This window comes from Schistocerca piceifrons, chromosome 1, assembly GCF_021461385.2.
Source record: "Schistocerca piceifrons isolate TAMUIC-IGC-003096 chromosome 1, iqSchPice1.1, whole genome shotgun sequence".
Taxonomy (NCBI): domain Eukaryota; kingdom Metazoa; phylum Arthropoda; class Insecta; order Orthoptera; family Acrididae; genus Schistocerca; species Schistocerca piceifrons.
The window spans coordinates 810,045,959-810,069,355 of NC_060138.1; the positions used below are offsets into that span (position 1 = coordinate 810,045,959).

Sequence of the window (23,397 nt, forward strand, 5' to 3'; positions counted from 1 at the left end):
GGTATGTCATTAAAATACACCAAACTGGGTGAAACGTGAAACCCTTTCTTACTACAAGTTCAATAAATGTAACTTCAGACAGTCTTGTACCGACCTCTGGCTTGAAATATTACGTGCTCTTATCGTTCCGTAGTTGTTGTATTACTCACGGGAGAGGTAATGATAAAAGTTTAAAGACATTTAATAGGAAGGAAATATTAATTTCATATTCAAAGTCAATAGTATGAAACACTGATGGTCAAAAAGATATTGCACAGACTGCATATTACGAATCAGTTCTCTAGCATGAATTTACGAAATAATGTTGAACTTAACGTAAAGTATTACAAATCTTACTCTCAGGATAAGACAATGATGGAAAACGTACTACAGAAAGGACTATAATCATCTAACTGACACATGAACTAAATTATAATGTTTATTTTTAAATAAATTAGAAACCGAATAAAATGTTTGACATAAACAAAAAAAGAAGAAGTACTTGTTACTTAAAGAGCCGTACTGTACTGATTACTTCTGCACAAGAATATAAAATATTGACAAGGAACATATCATACTCACCTCCACCAGTCCATGTTAGATTTCGGCTGCTGAATACGAACACGGACAGAGCTCTCATTTGGAGGTAAGTCAATTCTGACGTCATTTTGGCACTGAATGAAAGGTGCTGGTGCGTCAGAAGCTGTAGAACAAAGGTTTTCGTATTTTACTGGCAATTAATGTACACAAAAGAAAAATGTCAAAAGCTGTATGAGTCTCTATTGATAATGATAGCCACTTAAATTATTTTCTACGTATTATCTACAACAACTACGTATAAGGTGTCAACTCTAGCACAAAGAAATAAAATATCAACACAAAGACAATCTTTCATTATACCATTGCAACTTTGAACGAAACTCGGGACCTTTGCCTTTCGCGGGCAAGTGCTCTACCAACTGAGCTACCCAAGCACGACTCACGCCCCCTCCTCACAGCTTTACTTATGCCAGTACCTCGTCTCCCACCTTGCAAACTTCACAGAAGCTCTCCTGGTAGAGCACTTGCCCGCGAAAGGCAAGGGTCCCGAGTTCGAGTCTCGGTCCGGCACACAGTTTTAATCTGCCAGGAAGTTTCAAACTTTATGCTGCTAACGATGTTTTTTCAGCAGATTTTGGTTATTTCTTGTTTATCATATAAACCATTTCATGTTGTTTCCATTTCCGATAACGAGATATCAAGGGAACTATGTGTACTGGGTTCTTATTAAAAGTTTGTGCAGATTACTTTCAAAATGTCTGCCAGTCTCTCAATTCGTAGTGCTTAACGCAAATAATGTGTTAGCTACCTGAATCGTATGCTGAAACGATATTTGAGTTGGGCAGCAACCAAAACACCAGTTCTCAACTGCACCATTTTCTGTTCTGCATTTTCTTCATAGCTGTATCATTGCAGAACATATCACAATATCACCCGTTAACATCTAACGGACCGTACACCTCGATTACAAAGAACAGATTCTCATGCAAGTTGTAGCCTGTGTAAGTAAACCACTATCTGTTTGAATGAAAACTGTTTTGCTTTTCCTTTTACTGGTTATGACTTGTTTGTTCTGACGTATTTCGTAAGAGTATGAAGTGATTATTTTTTTCACAGAGCTTTTTTTTTAGACCAGCATGTGTAAGAGAAACTGTAAAGTTTCTGCAGAATAAGAAGTTCATTGCACAGTGTGTTTCCGCTGTTTTGATACTAACTCTCCGAGATGATGGTGCAGTATAAATGTGTAAACCGGAGGTTGTGGATTTCTATTAGAAAAGAGCTGAGTCGAAAGTCATAAATGAATATGTACAAAAATTCATATGAGTCGTTGAAAAGTTGATCTTAATATAGGCTAAATCCAAATACATAGTTCTCTGAAATTATTTTCGTTAGTTACATAACTTGGACATAGGCTCGTGGTCTTGCGGTAGCGTTCTCGCTTCCCGCGCACGGGGTCCCGGGTTCGATTGCCGGCGGGGTCAGGGATTTTCTCTGCCTCGTGATGACTAGGTGTTGTGTGTTCATCATCATTTCATCATCATTGACTCGCAAGTCGCCGAAGTGGCGTCAACTAAAAAGGACTTCCCCGCAAGGGGCCTCCCGGCCAACAATGCCATACGATCATTTCATTTCATTTCAGTGTTACATTAAGAGCAGTCGTTCTGAGCGACGCACGCCAGCGTCAATGAAAGCATCGCATCTTCAGAAAGACCCTGCCGCGCCCCGTGGAACCAAGAGAGCCTCTTCAGTCTCGATCGTAGTATTGTAGTTGATGGTGGCTGACCACCGACTTTTCTTTGGACACCTCTGACTGTGTTGTGGAACGCTCCCAGGCACATGAAGGAACGCTGTGAGCAATACCAAACTCCATTTTACCACTGACTCTTCCCAATGAGAAGTCACCAGCTGTTGTCCCCGGGACCTGTTGTAATGAACAACACCAACACAGTAAACCGTAAATGCTCTCTGACTGACACACGCTGTCTTTTCCCATTCCTTCAGCTGCCTCGTGTTGTAGCGCGAGCCCCATTTGGCACTGTATTCACTCTGATCACACGCCATGTTGCGTCCTGCTTCCTGGGCTCGACTGAGAGACCTCTGGCAACGTGCTACCACAGTTCCATTCACTTTCACCAAATAGTTAATTTGTTATGGTACTTCATCGTTCTGATCCTTAAGGTTCACAATGCTGTGTTTTGCACTGGAGCGTGTCTCCACCTAGATAACTTACTAATTTAGCTCCAATAAGAGCGGATACATCACGTGGATTTTTTTTAAGAATGCGTCCTCCGCATAATTTATTATTGACAAAATAACACTAGCGAGGCGGCGGTTAGTCCTCCCCCTCCGGTCTCGTCGCTGTGAGCCGTGTACGTACCCCTGAGCTCCCGCACGCAGGTGGGCTGCGCGCCTTCCCAGACGCCGGCGGGCGCGCACCGCAGCACGCTGGTGCCCAGGTGTCGGTAGCCTGGCCCGCAGCGCACGTGGCACTCGGCGCCCGCCGCGTAGCGAGCGCCCGGACCGCTGGGAAGCCCCGGACACCGCACCTCACCGCCCAGGGGCGCCGGCGGTGGGCCGCACACCGCCTCTGCCGGGCACAAACACAGCACAGTACAGTACAGGGGACGCTGTCGCCAGCTGTGGCTTCCGCGCCGGCGCACAAAAACCTTCTCTAATGAAAAGATTTGGACGTATCAGGATCAAAGGCATAGTTGTTCACTGACTGGTGTCTGCTTTTTCTTTTCGTCTATACCAAGGCGTTTCTGTGTAAAACAGTAAACCTCCCGCCCCCAATCCTTCAATCTTTTAACAGAAAAGCACATCGAAGGAGTTACACGAAATGGACGGAAATCGATGGATGTGATGTGCATGTACAAACAAACAAATTATTAGAAGTTCAGAAAAGTTGGAAGACGTATTAAAGAGAAATACTTCACAAATTGAGCAAGTAAATAACGAGTTAGTCCACCCCTGGTCCTCCTGCATTCGGCTTGGCGTTCTTTGACAGAGTCGTTGGATGTCCTCCCTAAGGACTCGTGCCAGGTTCTTTCCAACCAGCTGGCTAGACCGTCATCATCCCGACCTGGTTCTATGCTCCAAGCGTTCTCGTTTGAGGAGAGACCCGACGACCTTGCTGGCCAATACAGGGTGTTACAAAAAAGTACGGCCAAACTTTCAGGAAACGTTCCTCACACACAAATAAAGAAAAGATGTTATGTGGACATGTGTCCGGAAACGCTTAATTTCCATGTTGGGTGGCTTGCGGAGTATAAATGTAGATGTAGAGCTCATTTTAGTTTCGTCAGTATGTACTGTACTTCCTCGATTCACCGCCAGTCGGCCCAATTGAAGGAAGATAATGTTGACTTCGGTACTTGTGTTGACATGCGACTCATTGCTCTACAGTCCTAGCATCAAGCACATCAGTACCTAGCATCAACAGGTTAGTGTTCATCACGAATGTGGTTTTGCAGTCAGTGCAATGTTTACAAATGCGGAGTTGGCAGATGCCCATTTGATGTATGGATTAGCACGGGGCAATAGCCGTGGCGCGGTACGTTTGTATCGAGACAGATTCCCAGAACGAAGGTGTCCCGACAGGCAGACTTTCGAAGCAATTGATCGGCGTCTTAGGGAGCACAGAACATTCCATCCTATGACTCGCGACTGGGGAAGACCTAGAACGACGAGGACACCTGCAATGGACGAGGCAATTCTTCGTCCAGTTGACGATAACCCTAATGTCAGAGTCAGAGAAGTTGCTACTGTACAAGGTAACGTTGACCACATCACAGTATGGAGAGTGCTACGGCAGAACCAGTTGTTTCCGTACCATGTATAGCGTGTGCAGGCACTATCAGCAGCTGATTGGCCTCCAAAGGTACACTTCTGCGAATGGTTCATCCAACAATGTGTCAATCCTCATTTCAGTGAAAATGTTCTCTTTACAGATGAGGCTTCATTCCAACGTGATCAAATTCTCCAGGGCTGCATCAGCGCATCAGGGATTCCATGCGACGGAGGGTGGATGCATGTATCCTCGCTAACGGGGGACATTTTGAACATTTCCTGTAACAAAGTGTTTGAAGTCACGCTGGTGCGTTCTGTTGCTGTGTGTTTCCATTCCATGATTAATGTGATTTGAAGAGAAGTAATAAAATGAGCTCTAACATGGAAATTAAGCGTTTCCGGACACATGTCCACATGTCATCTTTTCTTTATTTGTGTGTGAGGAATGTTTCCTGAAAGTTTGGCCGTACCTTTTTGTAACACCCTCTATAGGATTTGTCAAGCACGAACACGTGGTGGAAACTCTCGCCCTGTCGGGGTGGGTAAGGACGTCGTGCCAGATTCTTTCCAACCAGCGCGCTAGACCGTCATTGTCCCGACCTGACTCGAGGACCCTGCCCACAATGCTCCAAACGTTCTCGCTTGAGGAGAGACCTGGCGACTTTGCTGGCCAAGGTAGGATTTTTCGAGCACGAACAGGAGTGGTAGAAACTCTCGTCCTATGGGGGGTGGGAATTATCTGGTGAAATGTAAGGCCACGATGACTTGCCATGAAGGGCGACAAAACGGGGGGCAGAATTCGTCCACATACTGCCGGCTGGTGTGGCCGAGCGACTCTAGGCGCTTCAGTCTGGAACCGCGCGACTGCTACGGTCGCAGGTTCAAATCCTACCTCGGGCATAGATGTGTGTGATGTCCGTAGGTTAGTTAAGTTTAAGTAGTTCTAAGTTCTAGAGGACTGATGACCTCAGATGTAAAGTCCCATAGTGCTCAGACCCATTTGAGCCATTTCGTCCACATATCGATGTGCTGTTAGGGTGCCGCGGATGACAACCAAAGGGATTCTGCTATGAAATGAAGCGGCACCCCAGACTTTCACTCCTGGTTGTTGGGCCTTATGGCGGGCGACAGTCAGTTTGGTATGACACGGCTATCGGAGGTGCCTGCTGACAAGTCTTCGCTGACAGTCGGGGTCAGTTCGAAGGAGAACTCATCACTGAAGACTATTCCACACCAGTCAATGAGACTCCAGGCCTAATGTGCCCGACACAACTACAAACGGGCTTGTTGGTATACAAAGATGAACGGCAGTAGGCGCAAGAGGTCTTTGTGACCACTGAAACACCAGTTGCACGTCGGATCGATTATAATTATGGATCCGCGGCCTTGATTGTCTCTCTCACGATATCCCCGTCCTCACGTTCTGTCGTCTCAACAGATCGACCGTTTCCTTCTTGACGCTGTATACGGCCATGGTTCTGCAAGCCGTAGTTACTGCCCAACTGACTACATGGAATGAAATTCGGGAAACGTTATACATTAGTATCGTCATGTCCCCTGTTTAGTATACTCACCAGCTGCGCGGTAGCATTACGCTGCACCGTCAGCCAGTCATCCATCGCCTGCCAAAGTTTACAGTGTTGCGTTTTCCGTCAACAGCTGCATGAGTATCAATTTGAGACCAATTAGAAAAACCCTATGTTATGCTTCCTTTTTCTTTGCGTCAGAGCGTAAATAATATAATTTGACTTACTGAAGGCATTCAGTATAGTAATGTGTAGAAAATTTAGGGGTATGCTCGGTGCCAGATTTAGTACTCACAGCAGACGGCCATCTCGGCGCATTGAAAATGGATCTATTCCAGATGGGCACCACATTGAATTGGGCGTGCGTGGCACATACTGGTATGTCGTTCCATGGTCTTTAGCTCTATCATCTACCATTCATCGTAGTGGCTGGTGTATGGTGTTATGCCAATCTGTCAGAAATCCATGAACAGATGTTTTCCACGTGTTGCAGGTATGGAGAATATGGTGGTCTATGTATGCATGTAGGTCTTGATAATACGGGCAATATGCGGTCTTACGATATCTTGTTGGAAGATGACATTATGGAGACCTGGAAGATTGGACAGAACCATCAGCCTTATCGCATAAGAAAATTAAGGCCCACCGTCCAAATTAAAGCCTCTGTGAACCGGAGATGATAGTGCTGTGTACCCGATGATATGCCGTGTCATACCGCCAGGAGCTGAGCCCATATGATCATGACAAATACAGCCTAACGACATTCGGTTCTCGGAGCCTCCACGGATGGATACGTCCATATTTACGCAGTTCTCAAAATTGGGACACATGAAAACACGATGAGGTGCCATTCCTGTACGCAGTGTAGTCGAACACCTTCTCTGTCAAGCGAGGCTGTGACAGTGGTTGCTATGCTGACAATCTGGGTACGTGTCTCGCTGCAAAAAAGCCATTTCCTGACTCACGCTATTGAAATGACTGTGTGATCATGCACGGTCTAGCGAATATTATCTCTGTCCTAGCGGGCGCTAGCCACGCGGGGACTGTGAGATCCCTCATGGCGTTGGCTATGGCCCACATAACCCATCGATTCAATATCCTCATGACAGTTGTAGGGTAACGATCATCGTGGAACGATAGCCTTTAGTCTCGGTGGGCCACATGCCTGACGCTGCCGAATTCGATACCTACAAGGGTTGGAGAGCAGTACTAAAACAGCGCGAGGAAGGCATGTTGAACATAAATGCACATGCTAACTAAGACTGCAGGTGACGCTGTTATTTTGAACACGAACGGCACCTTTCCAATGTCCTCAATACGTTACAAGTGCCACTTATGGGCAAGCAATGTTCTGCGTAATTGTGAATGCATTATATCCGAGCTGAGTGAATTCGAATGCGGGAAAATTCAAAAAATCTACACCTACATCTACATCTACATCCATACACCGCAAGCCATCTGACGGTGTGTGGCGGAGGGTAACTTGAGTACCTCTATCGGTTCTCCCTTCTATTCCAGTCTCGTATTATTCGTGGAAAGAAGGATCGTCGGTATGCCTCTGTGTGGGCTCTAATCTCTCTGATTTTATCCTCATGGTCTCTTCGCGAGATATACGCGGGAGGGAGCAATATACTGCTTGACTCCTCGGTGAAGGTATGTTCTCGAAACTTTAACAAAAGCCCGTACCGAGCTACTGAGCGTCTCTTCTGGAGAGTCTTCCACTGGAATTTATCTATCATCTCCGTAATGGTTTCGCGATTACTAAATGATCCTGTAACGACACGCGCTGCTCTCCGTTGGATCTTCTCTATCTCTTGTATCAACCCCATCTGGTAGGGATCCCACACCGCTGAGCAGCACTCAAGCAGTGGGCGAACAAGCATACTGTAACCTCCTTAATTTGTTTTCGGATTGCATTTCCTTAGGATTCTTCCAATGAATCTCGGTCTGGCATCTGCTTTACCGACGATCAACTTTATATGATCATTCCATTTTAAATCACTCCTAATGCGTACTCCCAGATAATTATGGAATTAACAGCTTCCAGTTGCTGACCTGCTATATTGTAGCTAAATGATATGGGATCTTTCTTTCTATGTATTCGCAGCACATTACACTTGTCTACATTGAGATTCAGTTGCATTCCCTGCATCATGCGTCAATTCGCAGATCCTCCTGCATTTCAGTACAATTTTCCATTGTTACAACCTCTCGATATACCACAGCATCATCCAGTTAAGGGCAAGCAATGTTCTGCATAATTGTGAATGCATTATATCCAAGCTGAGTGAATTCGAATGGTTCAAATGGCTCTGAGCACTATGGGACATAACTTCTAAGGCCATCAGTCCACTAGAACTTAGAACTACTTAAACCTACCTAACCTAAGGACATCACACACATCCATGCCCGAGGCAGGATTCGAACCTGCGACCGTAGCGGTCGCGCGATTCCGCGCTGGTGCGCCAAGAACCACTCGGCCACACTGGCCGGCGCGGGAAAATTGCTGGTGCTCTTATTATTGTAGTTGCCTCCGTAACCAAGGGGTTCGAAGTGTTTGGTGTTTCAAGAGTTATACCGTATACAGGGAAAGCAGGTGAACGTAATGCTTTAGGACACAACGCGGACAGAATTGTCTGTTGAGTAATAGTGACAGACGGTTATTAAAGGGGATTGTGACGAAAGGTATGGAAATGGCTGACGCAAAGATAACTGCAGCTCTGAATGTCGCACTAGCTAACTATCTCAGCGCCAAAACAGCTCCAAAAGCAGATAAATGCAGGGTGAACTGGAATCCCAGAACCACTCATTAGTGGTGCAAATGCCCGTAACTCAGAAATTCGGTATACCGAAGCCATAAAACCTGAATTATGGAGCAATGGAAGGAGGTTATTGGCTCGGCTGAGCTTTGTTTCACGCTGCTACCATCTTCTGACCGAGATTACGTCCCAACAGGCCGGGCGTCCGGCGATGATTTGGGAAGTCATATCATGGTATTGCATGGGCTCCGTAGTTACTCTGGAAGGTCGCATTACAACCAAGCATTATCTGACCTTTTGTGCCGATCAAATCAATTCCATGGTACAAAATTTGTTCCCCAGTGGTGCTGCTCTGTTCCAAGGCAACAGGGACACTGTTCACCCAGCTCGAATCGTCCAGGATTGATTTTGTGAGCACGAGGATAAGCTGTCGCATTTCTCGTGACCACCAGTCACCAGATCTCAATATTGTTGAGCCTCTGGGATCTATTTTGAGACAAGCGTGCGTGATTGCTATCCCCCTCCATCACCGTTACCTGAGCTTGCCACAATTTTACAGGAGCAATGGTAATCACACAGTACCTGTGTGTAACCATTACCAGACGACTGGTTGCTGTTTTGAATGCCAACTGGTTCACTGCACCGTATTGGGCATGATAATGTGTCATGTTTTTGGTGTTTCCATATTTTTGTCCACTAGCTGTACATTGGGCAGTTGCAGTGAAACGCTAATTACTTGCATATCCACTTCATTGCTATTTTAAAGACTGTTATGTGCCGTACTCATGGTCTTGCAGCTTTAACGAAAAACATTGTACGTAAACAATGCACGTTAATTCCTTGCACACACGACAAATTCATACTGTTCATACAAATGTGTTACTTTCATTGACAAACAGACTTTAGATTAAAGATGTGAGATTATTAACTCACACGTATTTATAATTCTGTCAAACTGGTTGCTTAGTTACACAAATTCAACTAATCACAACTAATGTAGTCTTCAATTTCAAAATAAAAAGAATACCACTGTCCTTGACTGAGAACGATAGTATCGTAGACAATACAGCCTGCCTTCCTGGAACTGAACTTACATTATTGTCCATTAAAATTGCTACGGCACGATGATGACGTGCTACAGACGCGAAATTTAACCGACAGGAAGAAGATGCTGTGATATGCAAATGATTAGCTTTTCAGAGCATTCACACAACGTTGGCGCCGGTGACCACACCTACAGCGTGCTGACATGAGGAAAGTTTCCAACCGATTTCCCATACATAAACAGCAGTTGGCCGGTATTGCCTGGTGAAACGTTGTTGTGATGCCTAGTGTAAGGAGGAGAAATGCGTACCATGACGTTTCCGACTTTGATAAAGGTCGGATTGTAGCCTATCGCGATTGCGGTTTATCGTATCGCGACACTGCTGCTCGCGTTGATCGAGATCCAATGGAATCGGTGGGTTCAGGAGGATAATACGGAACGCCGTTCTGGTTCCCAACGGCCTCGTATCACTAGCAGTCGAGATGACAGGCATCTTATCCGAATGGCTCTAACGGATTGTGCAGCCATTTCTCGATCCCTGAGTCAACAGATGGGAACGTTTGCAAGACAACAACCATCTGCACGAACAGTTCGACGACGTTTGCAGCAGTTTGGACTATCAACTCGGAGACCATGGCTGCGGTTACCCTTGACGCTGCATCACAGACAGGAGCGCCTGCAATGGTGTACTCAACGACGAACCTGAGTGCACGAATGGCAAAAAGTCATTTTTTCGGATGAATCCAGGTTCTGTTTACAGCATCATGATGGTCGCATCCGTGTTTGGCGATATCACGGTGAACGCACATTGGAAGCGTGTATTCGTCATACTGGCGTATCACCCGGCGTGATAGTATGGGGTGCTATCGGTTACACGCCTCGGTCACCTCTTGTTCGCATTGACGGCACTTTGAACAGTGGACGTTACATTTCAGACGTGTTCCGACCTGTGGCTCTACCCTTCATTCGATCCCTGCGAAACCCTACATTTCAGGAGGATAATGCACGACCGCATGTTGCAGGTCCTATACGGGCCTTTCCGGATACAGAAAATGTTCGACTGCTACCCTGGCCAGCACATTCTCCAGATCTCTCACCAATTGGAAACGCCTGGTCAATGGTGGGCGAGCAGCTGGCTCGTCACAATACGCCAGTCCCTACTCTTCATGAACTGTAGTATCGTGTTGGAGCTGTATGGGCAGCTGTACCTGTACACGCCATCCAAGCTCTGTTTGACTCAATGGCCAGGCGTATCAAGGCCGTTATTACGGCCAGAGGCGGTTGTTCTGGGTACTGATTTCTCAGGATCTATGCACCCAAATTGCGTGAAAATATAATCACATGTCAGTTCTAGTATAATATATTTGTCCAATGAATACCCGTTTATGATTTACATTTCTTCTTGGTGTAGCAATTTTAATGGCCAGTAGTTTAGATACTCAGCTAGTAGTAGGAGGGCCTACGGTTTAAGAAGGACTGTGGAACACGGTGGAAATCGGCTTATTTCTCATTTACAAATCACAAGCTGAATCTGAAGAAGCGGTAAGTGACACAGAAAAAACGTCCTAACCTCGACTGGGTAAAATCTGGAAATTTTAGATTTCTATCGCTGCACGTTCTCTCCGAACTGACAGGCTCTCTCAATGCCATACTAATCTCTTAAATTCATATCTTTCATTATTGAAGTGGACGGATAGGCCACTAATGTATTTAATTGAGGATATTTTAAAAGATCACTCTATATGTATTATAATTGATTAATTATTTTTTGAGATAGTTGCAGTTCAACGTCTACGCAGATGTTTTGGCAGGGGAAATGGTTGTAGACGTGGCTAAACGCTGAAGAAAGATTATAGCCTTTTCTATACAATTTCTGAAAGAAACACACTTAGGAGTACGAGACTTCTGTTTTAAAACTTCCTGGCAGATTACAGCTATGGATAGAATCGGTACAACATGATGCAGTAAAAGAAGATTGGGAACAGGTTAAATTTCGTGTACATATACAGCAGAAAAGAAAATTGGGAAAACGAGATCCAAAAATAAGGGGACATGTTTTACGTCAGATATTATTTAACTTGTCGAAAACAGAAGGCTGTGCAAAAGTGCAACTAATGAACAAGAGAAAACTGAATGCAGAAGACTAGGGAATTTAATAAATAGAAAAGTTATGAAAGTTTTTTTAAGGAGATGCGCAGAACGTTGGAAGAAAATATGCTAAATTGAAGAACTGATATAGGCTACAGAACAGCAAATAAATGCTTTTTGTCGAAGATGTGGTGAAGAGATGGAAAAAATACATTGAGGAATTGTATGACGGAACAGCTTTATCGGGGTAGTAATAAGAAAATAAGAGGAAGTAGATGAAGATGACAAAAGAGACGAATTTCTGCAAGAAGAATTTGAGAAAGCTCTTAAAGCAATGGGTACTGATAACATTCCTGCAGAACTGATCAAGAATGTTGGTAACAAAATTCAGACGAATGGAGTAATTCAGCAGTACTGCACAAAGGCTCTATTACTTGGGTAGCGATTAAACAAGCCACGGTATCCTCAACAAGTTGGTTAAATGGTAACAAGCATAGCGACATAAATGTCCTACTTGTTTGTGTTAAATCTGTATCAAATATTCACGGCATTACAATAATTATGTGAAATCTGTGTTACAGGAATTTATGCAGAGAGTGTAGAAGAAGAAAATTCTGTAATGGACGGAACTCTAATGTTTCCTTACTTTATTTTGCAATCAGAGTTAAACAGATGCACGAGTCGGTCGCGAATATCTGCTTCTCAAATGCTTAACGTGATGTTACGAAACAGACTTGGAGCCATGCGGAAGCATTATCTCCTAATATGAGAACCCACGATATTTCATTTTCCATCTGATGGACATTGTTAACCTCTCTTGTTGACACCAGACAGATTTTCATCATGAAGAGCCAAGAACTTACAGGATTACACTATTAGTACTGGAAGTGAAAAAAATGGGATGAACACATAAAATTATCATTATGGAAAGCGCATATAAGACTTAAATTTGGTCGGAGAATTCTGTGAGAGTATGGTACATCTGTAAAGAAACCGCATATGACACCGTCTGTAAAATTCTAGAATCCTTATTAAGTAGGCGTGACGGCAGACTTCTAAAGAATTGAGAAACGCGTTGTGACGCTGGTAATCAATCGATATTCCCGATACGAAAGTGTAACGTAAATTACGAGGGAACGTAAATGGAAATGTGAGTAAAGTCTTGTGAGTGATAGGCCATGTCAGTTGACTGAACAGACCGGAGCACACGATAAGACGCCAGAAGGAGAGGAGGCAAATCGTCGAGTTTCTATGACAAGAAAACGACGCTGCATAATGAAGATAAAACTTAAATTTTATTGATAAAGGGCGGGAAAGTCTACAGATTTATTTAAATGGTAGTCCTTGATGAAAGCCTCGGTTGTTTCTGAAAAATCCTATTAGTTGAATCTAGATAAGTGGGTTTCCAGGAATACTGCGCTCTAATTCTGTTGCTTCCATTGCACATCGTCGGCAGAGGTGATAAAAATGAAACTACATGGTTAGCGTGAGTGGCTGATATGGATTATGACCAATACGTCGATAATGCTGGCACGAGATGCCCTCTGGCGTGCATTGTACACTGGCTTGGAGAGTGCATAGGTGCCTGTAGCCGACCCTACATCCTTGGCGTCGCAAAATATACAACTGTACGGTATTAGTGCTAGGATTACGACAGTGTATCTGTCTCTCAATAGTTGTTTGCGAAACATGTGGATAATGCAAAGAGCATCTGGAAGTTTAGTGGGCAACAAATATTGTTCTTAGACTTACAAGAGCTTTCATTTATGCTGTGCAATTTTCAATACATACTGTATAAATTTCTGGTGTTGTGAAGTTCTCTACTCGCTCGAATGAATAGCCTTATGTTACGTAGCAGCAGTTAGTGTGAGTACTATAGAAACTCTACTATAAGCGATAAGAGTAGGTTCGCCAGAGTACATTACACTTTGCAATAAAGAAATCTCTGTGTTAATAATAAATATTTTCATTACCCGAAATCTCTCTGCAGCTATTGTCATTAGTAGTTAAAGACAATTTACTGGGTAGGAGTTAATTACCTGATCCATACCTACAATCTAATAATGAAACTTGATCTCATTTTCGTGTACAGGGTGATTCCGTAATGATGTTCCAAACTGTCAGGGACGATGGACAAATATCAATTTGAGGAACCCTGATCCGGAAACGACCGAGTCGGAAGTTAACAATCTTCCTGATACCTGTGACAGTAGACCTCTTCTACCCCAAGCTCACTGCTTTCCATATTTTGGGAGGAAGTAGTATGGATCAAAACAAGAAAAACTGTCAAGTAAATGTGGGCTCTAATGTGCATACCTTAAGAGCTACGAGCATTTTTTTCAGTGAAGAGATGTTTTTCTCAGTAGCAAAAGTGAACAAATGGTCGTATGCCCTAAGGTACGCACTTTAGAGCCCATGTTTACCCTTCATTTTTTTGTGTGTTGAACTATACCACATCTTTCCAAAACCCGGAAATCAAAGCTTGCAGTAGAAGAGATCAAATGTCAGAGGTATCAGAACGGTTTTCGCTTATACCCTCCGACTCTGCCGTTTCCGCACCAGAGCTGCTTACCTCGAATCGATACATTACCCTTCTCCTCCATCCCTGAAAGTTTGTCACATCACTATTGAATCACCGTCACAGTATTTACAGTTCGATGCCAGATGTTCGCAGGAAAGTGCCGCGACACGCTTCAGAAGTGTCGCACTGTTAGAGCAATGAGGAGGCCTGGTGGACCAACCCTGTGAATGGGCAGCGTACCACGACAGGTCCTTGCGTCGGTGTCCAGCACGAAGTCGTCGCTGCAGACACACAGGAAGCTGCCCGGCGTGTTGACGCAGTCCATGTTGCAGCCACCGTTCCTCTCCGTACACTCGTTCACGTCTTCACACACCGTCCGGTTCCTGGTCAGTAGAATGGCCACGTGTTAGACAAAAATAAAAAACAGTGTATCTACGTTAACTATCGAAAGACACTGAAAGATCTGCTCGAAATAGTGTGCCGTCCACTGGAGAATAATCATCTGCTATCGGGACACGTTTGGTGCCAGTTAGTATCACCGTTTGAATTTTCGCGACAGTAATAGCTGTCGTGATCTTTATACAGAAAACAAACCTACGGCAATAAGGTGGTGCTGGTAAAACGAATGGAACTAACATTTCTGTACCCGCAAAAGAGGACAGCTAGCAGCATCTGCCAGCGTTAGAAACGATGCTAATTGATGGAAGAGTCACAAAAGTACACATATAGAACCATTACTCCCCTTGAAATCGACTAATCTGATGAAATGTAAGAATTCAGTCGTTGACAACGTACATTTAACATTGTGTTAGGGTGTGTTGTCCTGCGCTTATAAGACATTACTGTGACCTAAAATTGTGTGCAAATTGAATGATTCTCTCCACATCGCACAGACCACCGGGCAAACTTTACATTAAACTTGTGGGAAACGCTGCTCCTCGAGTTCATCGTTATCGTTATGTTCTACGAGGGTTACCCAGAAAGTAATGCACCGCTTTTCTTTTCTTCAACAAAAATGGCTCTTAGCACTATGGGACTCAACTACTGAGGTCATTAGTCCCCTAGAACTTAGAACTAGTTAAACCTAACTAACTTAAGGACATCACAAACATCCACGCCCGAGGCAGGATTCGAACCTGCGACCGTAGCGGCCTCGCGGTTCCAGACTGCAGCGCCTTTAACCGCACGGCCACTTCGGCCGGCTTTTCTTCAACAACTATTTATTGAACATAATGAGAATTACACACACGAGAGAACACTGTTTTATCTACACACCTTATTTTTCCACGTAAGATCCATCCCGTTCTATGGTCTTCCTCCAGCGCGAAACAAGGGCGTGTATGATCTGTCGGTACCAACCCTTGTCCCGGTGGCGGAGCCAGTGCTTGACTGTGTGAATCACCTCCTCATCGTCCTCAAGATGTCTTCCACGAATGGCAGCCTTTAATGACCCAAACAAGTGGAAGCTCGCTGCAACATGTCAGGTATGACAGCCGTGGATGGTCTCCCCGGCCGGCCGGAGTGGCCCAGCGGCTCTAGGCGCTACAGTCTGGAACCGCGCGACCGCTGCGGTCGCAGGTTCGAATCCTGCCGCGGGCATGGATGTGTGTGATTTCTTAGGTTAGTTAGGTTTAAGTAGTTTCAAGTTCTGGGGGACTGATGACCTTAGCAGTTAAGTCTCATAGTGCTCAGAGCCATTCGAACAATTTAGTCTCCCCGACCCCTGCAAATAGTGGAGCTCCACCGTACCGCCTACAGATGACCTCAACCTCCGTGCCAAGCGACTGACTGTACAGGGCTATTACAAATGATTGAAGCGATTTCATAAATTCACTGTAGCTCCATCCATTGACATATGGTCACGACACACTACAGATACGTAGAAAAACTTATAAAGTTTTACTTTTGAATGCATTACGGGAACAGCAGTGATCAATGTCTTGTAAATAATTACTATTAAAAACAGTCTTGATCACGATTTATTTAACAAGGTGACCGGTTTCGACCACTACTGTGGTCATCTTCAGACCATTGAGTAGGAACCCCTTTCTGTTGGAGAATCACAACTGTGAGAATCACAACTGTGATTCTCCAACAGAAAGGGGTTCCTACTCAATGGTCTGAAGATGACCACAGTAGTGGTCGAAACCGGTCACCTTGTTAAATAAATCGTGATCAAGACTGTTTTTAATAGTAATCATAAAGTTTCGTTCGGCTGAAGCCGCACTTCAGGTTTCTGTCGCCAGAGCGCTCGAGAGCGCAGTGAGACAAAATGGCGACAGGAGCCGAGAAAGCTTCAGGACGAAGTTCAACAAAGATCCATCAACTGCTAACTCCATTCGGCGATGGTATGCGCAGTTTAAAGCTTCTGGATGCCTCTGTAAGAGGAAATCAATGGGTCGGCCTGCAGTGAGCGAAGAAAAGGTTGAACGCGTGCGGGCAAGTTTCACGCATAGTGATGGGAAAGATTCAGTGTTTAAACCTCCTCTATCAAGAAACGTGCCAGAACTGCGAGCTCGCATCAACAATGCTTTCGAACTCATTGATGGGGACATGCTGCGCCGAGTGTGGGGAGGAACTTGATTATCGGCTTGATGTCTGTCGAATCACTAAAGGGGCACATATCGAACATTTGTGAATGCCTAAAAAAACTTTTTGAGTTTTTGTATGTGTGTACAAAACATTGTGAAAATATCTCAAATAATAAAGTTATTGTAGAGCTGTGAAATCGCTTCAGTCATTTGTAATAACCCTGTACTTCTGTCGACAGCAGATGCTCCATAGACTTTGCACAAGCGTTTGTGAATATTCCCCACGTTTCTTCCTCCACAGTGAGAAATTCAGTGATGGCGTGTTGCTTGTAACGTACATCACCTACAGACGCCATTTTGAAACTGTCCTGCAGCTACGCTATCTGTCAAAAGTGACGGAAACTTGGCGCGCTCACTCAGTAGACTTCAAATAATATATGAGGAAAGTGTCGCATTCGTAGCATTGTTTTCGGCTGGGAAAAAATTCGGTGCATTACTTTGTGGGCAGCCCTCGTATGTCTGTCAAAACAAAACAGAAAATAATTTAGAGAGGAATCGCGGACTCTATGACGACGATCCGTTAGCGATGAAACAAGGCACTGCTCGCAAATATATGGAATACGTGTCAAATGAAATAGCTTCGCGTTGACTACTGCACTTCTTCCCCCCTTTTTTCCCATCTCATCTGTCCAGGTCCCCCCTCCCCCCCCCCCCCCCCCCATCTGCCCATGGCTGTGGTATGTCATCTTCGTGCCGACGTTTTAATACAGTGTTTCCGGTGATTGTTAAGTGTTCTGCGTCTTTTACGAAGTGTTGCCAACGGACATCATACTGTCGCTGGGTGTAATTTTTATATCTGTTGCGAACACAAATCAGACTGTTGCAATGTTTTTTAATTATGTTTTAACTTTCCACAATTTTCCGCCGTTTTACAATTTACGTCACCGTTTTATCGCCTGCTTTTATTGTTTCTTATCTTTCAATTCCATTCGTTTTAGCAACGCTTCCTTATTGCCTTAGTTTTGTTTCCTGTATCAAGAGTGTGACAGCTAGTACTGTCGCGAAAGGCTGAAGAGCCTGCTGCCAGCCCGCCCACTTGGGGGAGAATCGAAATTCAATACAGGAAAAAAAAAATTACTGCAGTGCGCACTTTTGAAACTAAATTACAGATGCAACCTGTATAAAAACAACGTCAGTGATGTACGATCAGATCATTCACTTAACGCAAAGACATGGCAGACCCGCATGAAAAAATCAAGGAAGAAGGGCAGAATAATATTTACTTGCCAAACCATCTGAGTGACCACTGCAGTTCGAGTCTGACCATCACATGTTACTGTATAATATAGCGACAGGACAAGACAGCAAACGGACTGTGAGAATGCAAATACGATATACAGGATGACTCAAAAGTACGTTGACATTTGCAAATGCATTAATTCACGGAACAATGCGGGTAGAGACGTAAAAATTGATTACATTCCTGAAATAACATGAGGCTTCAATGAAACCGAAAACTAGTGCAAAACAGAGTGCCAGAAGATGGCTCTGAACAGCAACACGCCAGTGACGTCGTGTGAGAGTCGTGTGTTAAAGGAACTGTAGTGAGACAGGGAGTCACGTCATCCCTAACCCGGCAGGATCTGAAGCGTACATCGTTTGGTGAGGATTGCGTGCTGAGCCGCCACGTCCCTCACGCTTGGCCTTCCTAGCCCCCAGACCTCAATCCGTGTTGTTAGTGTTATTTTATTTTTGGTTGTGGGATTACCTGAAGTAGCAAGTCTACTGCGATCGTCAGACCACATTAGGGATTCTAAAAGACAGCATCCGATGCCAGTTTCTCACCATACCTAGTGATCTGCTGTGCAGTGCTGTTCACAACCTTGTCCCTCAACTACAGCTAATGTTGACCATTCACTACATAGATCACTGCTTCGCTAAAAATCAATTGCTATGTTAATTATTGCTTTTGTATCATATGAAATTCTGTTGGTCACTTCCTGCACTATTTTTTGGTTTCAATAAAACTCCATGTCCTTTCTAGCATGTGTCAAATTTTACCTCTCTACCTACAGTATTACGTCGAAGTACTGAATTTTCAAATGTTAACGGACCTTTGGAACACCCTGTGTAAAAAACGGTTGCAGTGCTGTACTATAAAAATACAGTGATCGGGATCCGTGAGGTTGAAGCCTCCCAAACGGCTTCATTTGTGAAATATTTGAAAGTTGTACTAGTTAAGGTACTGAGTTGCAGATAGAAATAGTTACCGTCGTAGCAAACGTAAAACGTTCAAATAGTTCAGTCGCTCAGTGAGGCAGCGCAAAGCAGTGGCGGTCGTGGGTAATCATTATAACAGTAAATTTGGCAACATATCATTATTAACTATAGGCTGCTTAATATGGAAAATGTGCTCCTGCAGGAGACGTCCACTGTTTCACCCACAGTACATGCGGATACATCTGTCATCTGTCAAGTGTAACGAGCCCCCATCAACTGCATCACTGACGATTAGGAAAAAAAATTGTGGTCTGACAAATCATTTAAGTATGTGAACGAGGGTGCTTGTGTTTGGAGATATTCACTGCAATACTGTGGATCAATTGCGGCCGGTAGTACAGTTCGGAAAGCCCGTTTGAGTGTATTTTTATAAGAAATTTAGCCCCGCCATATTCCCTTAAACACAAAAATGGTTCAAATGGCTCTGAGCACTATGGGACTTAACTGCTAAGGTCATCAGTCCCCTAGAACTTAGACTACTTAAACCTAACTAACCTAAGGACATCACACACATCCATGAACGAGGCAGGATTCGAACCTACGACCGTAGCGGTCGCGCGGTTCCAGACTCTAGCGCCTAGAACCGCTCGGCCACTCCGCCCGGCACTTAAACACATTTTGTACTCAGAACCACAACGTTCTTTTTTTCCATTTCGGTGCACTTAACCAGTTATCTGCTTTTTGCGAAATAGTGACGACATCTCTCAGGGTGTTCAAACAACTTGGCATTGCGTAACCGTACAACTCAACGATACTTCGAAGGACAAAGTGGATTTTCAGGGTGTTTTACCCTTCAGAGTCAGCGAGTATATAACTGATCACTCGATGTATTTCCCACATGTCCATCGATAATGAAGGCTGCGATGTAGAGGATGAATGCTGTACCATAGGTTCACTGTCGCTACACGTAATGCCACCACAACATTGAAGCGCCGCGACGTAAAGTAGGCGGACAGGTGACAATAATTTCGTATACTTCCCTTATACGTTTACCAAACCCAGTTTGAATCTAATGATTAAAATCTGTCGAGTAATGGCAACTTATCTGACAACAGACGAGAATCTAAAATACAAAAACATTTGATACGAGGGGCGTTCAATAAATATTGCAAAGTATTTTTTTTTTTCTCGCCCAGTTTCGGTCGCAGGTTCGAACCCTGCCTCGGGCATGGATGTGTGTGATGTCCATAGGTTAGCTAAGTTTTAAGTAGTTCTAAGTTCTAGGGGACTGATGACCTCATATGTTAAATCCCATAGAGCTCAGAGCCATTTGAACCATCTTTTTTAATGAATCGTTTAGGTGTTCGTACGTGCGTATAGTTGTTTATCCCTTATATTATCAATTTATTGAGGATCACATGCCCTCGTTTTCATACATATTCTTTTGATCCTTGCAGTTTACACCAGATGATACAACTTATTTTGTTGTAAACTGGTCTTGTCAGCAATAAAAATATTGTTGATTCAGCCACTGTTGTGTTGTTCCTACAGTTAACAATTGTACAATAAGAACTCTTTGTTACATTAAATTAATTACGAGACTACCTTCGTCGTTACACATTCAATGGTTACATCAAACAAATCAGATAACTGTGATTTGTCGTCTGAGAGGATCAGAATGATTACAACATTTATTTTAGCATGGAATTTAAAATTAAGTGAATGAAAATAAATGGACTGCTACGCTACAAGTTGTTATCTTAAGCCATACACCTTATGAAGAGCACAGACCAGAACGAAAAGTAACTGTTAGCGCGAGTGGAAACTGTCTAAGATGTTACGTGTCGCCAGTCGTACCAGGAGAAAAAGAAGACTTCATACTCTGTTACTTTAATAAGTACTCTGAGGACAAGTGTTTTAGTTTCCATTTCCGGTGACTTTCTGAGTGTTTACTATTTTGTTCAACGATTTTAGAAACTCCAATTCACAAAGAGTATTGAAATTCGTTCTTCGAAACAGGCCAATCTGTAACGCTTACACCATACGCCAATACCAGAGGCATCACATAAATGTGTCCGTATGCAAGAAATGATTTATCAGTTCGTTCTTAATCTCTCTGCTGCCTGGGGGTCATTTTGAATGGATCACTATTGTCCAGTGCACCCGTACCCTGGTGTTTTATGCTGTTGTATTGTATGTTACTGATTCGTGATATGATCTATCCCGATGGGTGGGATAAAGTAATACTCATATATTTTTCAATTTGGTTCATGATATTCGCAAAATTTGACCAACATTTTCACATTTGTAAAACCATGATTATTCACCTATTTGATAATCATTTATCGTGTTAGGTAGATTTCCGCTACAAACATTATCTACGAGTCGAGCACGGTCCACATAGTAGCTTACACTTTTCATAGGTATACTGATTCATTTAGAGCTACTTATAAGTTCTCGTTTGAATAGTAACCATCAGGGACTGTCACAAAATCTTAACTTTTGAAATGTTGCCCTAGATATTTCACTGGAATCACTGGCTTCTCTATGTGGTATAGTATTACGTGTGGTTGTTAGTCTATTTTTTTATAGGCCAGTACAAATTTTTGTTTAGCTAAAGGCACATCAACTTTTGGAATGACACTATGTAGTGGCAGTGACCCACTGTTTTAAACGAAAAAAGTATTATCCACATTTAAGTCGATGTTATGGAATCAGAGAGCTGCATTTCAACACCACAACATTTCTGGCATGGAAAAATACTTTTCTCAGTGAATGAAAGCCAAAAAATATAACAGTGCAACACGAAATATATTTCAGTAGCAAGAAAGATTTGCCAGATATACAGATATTCGTTGACTCACCTAGCACTAGGTCTGAAGCCCTTAGGGCAGACGCAGTGGAAGGAACCCGGAGAATTCACACACAAGTAGCTGCACCCACCGTTGTTGATCTCGCACTCGTCCACGTCTGAAACAACAGTCAAATACGGCATAACTTTTCTAATAGAGTATCGTCCCGTCCAGCAACAAAACAAATGTGTATTACTTAGTCATATCGATGGAAAATGAACTTAGAAGGTTAAAGAGAAAAGACGCATTGCAAGATGCCAAGGAGTGCGAGTCTGACCAGCACAGGCGTCTCCACGTTGCCGGAAGCCGGTCCTGCAAGCGCAGGTGAAGGACCCCAGAGTGTTGACGCACAGCTGCTGGCACCCGTGATTCGAGGACAGGCACTCATCCACATCTTCGCAAGTGCGACCGTCAGACCTGCGAGTGATAAAAAGAAGATTGTTTCAATCTTCCAACGTTGTCCTTTTTATTTTTCATGAAGCAACTTCACACAGAATTCTAAATTTTGAAACCTTTCAGACTTAAGGCATTGCTATACCTGATGAAGATCAAAACAAAAATGAGGAAACGAATCAAAAGTCGTGTAATGAGATACTAGGAAACACTGAAAATTAGTAGAATGTAGTGCAGTCAGTGTCTCCTTTCTTTAAAGGAGAAGCCCACACACGAATAGAATATTTTCCCTAAGTTTGCCACAACAGATGTGATGTGTTACAAACATTGGTGAGAAGTTCCCACCTAAATGAAAAGTCACAAGGACCTCAAGAATTGTATTGTATTGTATGTATTGTATGTTAACCGGGTACCTAGAAACGACGGACAGGCTCCGTCCCCGCCGGAGCCGCAGTGGTCCACAACCCGACGACGACTACCACAGTCCACTTCAGACCACCGCCGCCCCACACCGAACCCAGGGTTATTGCGCGGTTCGGCCCCCGGTGGACCCCCCAGGGAACGTCTCACACCAGAGGAGTGTAACCCCTATGTTTGCGTGGTAGAGTAATGGTGGTGTACGCGTACGTCGAGAACTTCGTTTGCGCAGCAATCACCGACATAGTGTAGGTGAGGCGGAATAAGGGGAACCAGCCCGCATTCGCTGTGGCAGATGGAAAACTCCCTAAAAACCATCCACAGACTGACCGGCTCACCGGGCCTCGACACAGGTCCGCCGGGCTATTTCGTGCCAGGGACCAGGCGCTCCTTCTCACTCCGGAAAGCCGTGCGTTAGAGCGCTCGGCTAACCGGGCGGGCACCTCCTGCATTACTAGCCTGCGAAAAACTACACTGCCGGGAAAGAAATTACTACGCCTGAAGACACGACTCAATTTCGACCCGATGACGGCATATGCCACCTGGGGGATAGTACATTTACTGATAACGGTTTCAACGTCGTCCGCCAACAGACAGCGTAGTGGTATAGCTACCAGGGCGCCATCGTTGTCTACCTTTTAACAGGAAATGTTCTCAGCCAGAAAGCTCAGTGTGGTGTAAACGTGAGCGGCAACCAGGAAACCACACCACGGAGAAGCACTCGTGCCTCCTACAGC

The 23,397-nt window shown here is 44.2% G+C and overlaps 1 protein-coding gene across 1 annotated transcript in view; it reads right to left on the reverse strand.

Annotated features, from left to right (window-relative positions):
- LOC124775332 (fibrillin-3-like) overlaps positions 1-23,397 on the reverse strand; it is a 198,434-nt gene that overhangs the window by 56,217 nt on the left and 118,820 nt on the right. Inside the window, exons 9-13 of the mRNA XM_047250166.1 lie at positions 22,128-22,267; positions 21,863-21,968; positions 14,488-14,630; positions 2,897-3,106; positions 562-682 (exon numbers count right to left, since the gene is read on the reverse strand). Coding sequence (XP_047106122.1) covers positions 562-682; positions 2,897-3,106; positions 14,488-14,630; positions 21,863-21,968; positions 22,128-22,267 — 720 coding nt within the window. The remainder of the gene's footprint in view (positions 1-561; positions 683-2,896; positions 3,107-14,487; positions 14,631-21,862; positions 21,969-22,127; positions 22,268-23,397) is intronic.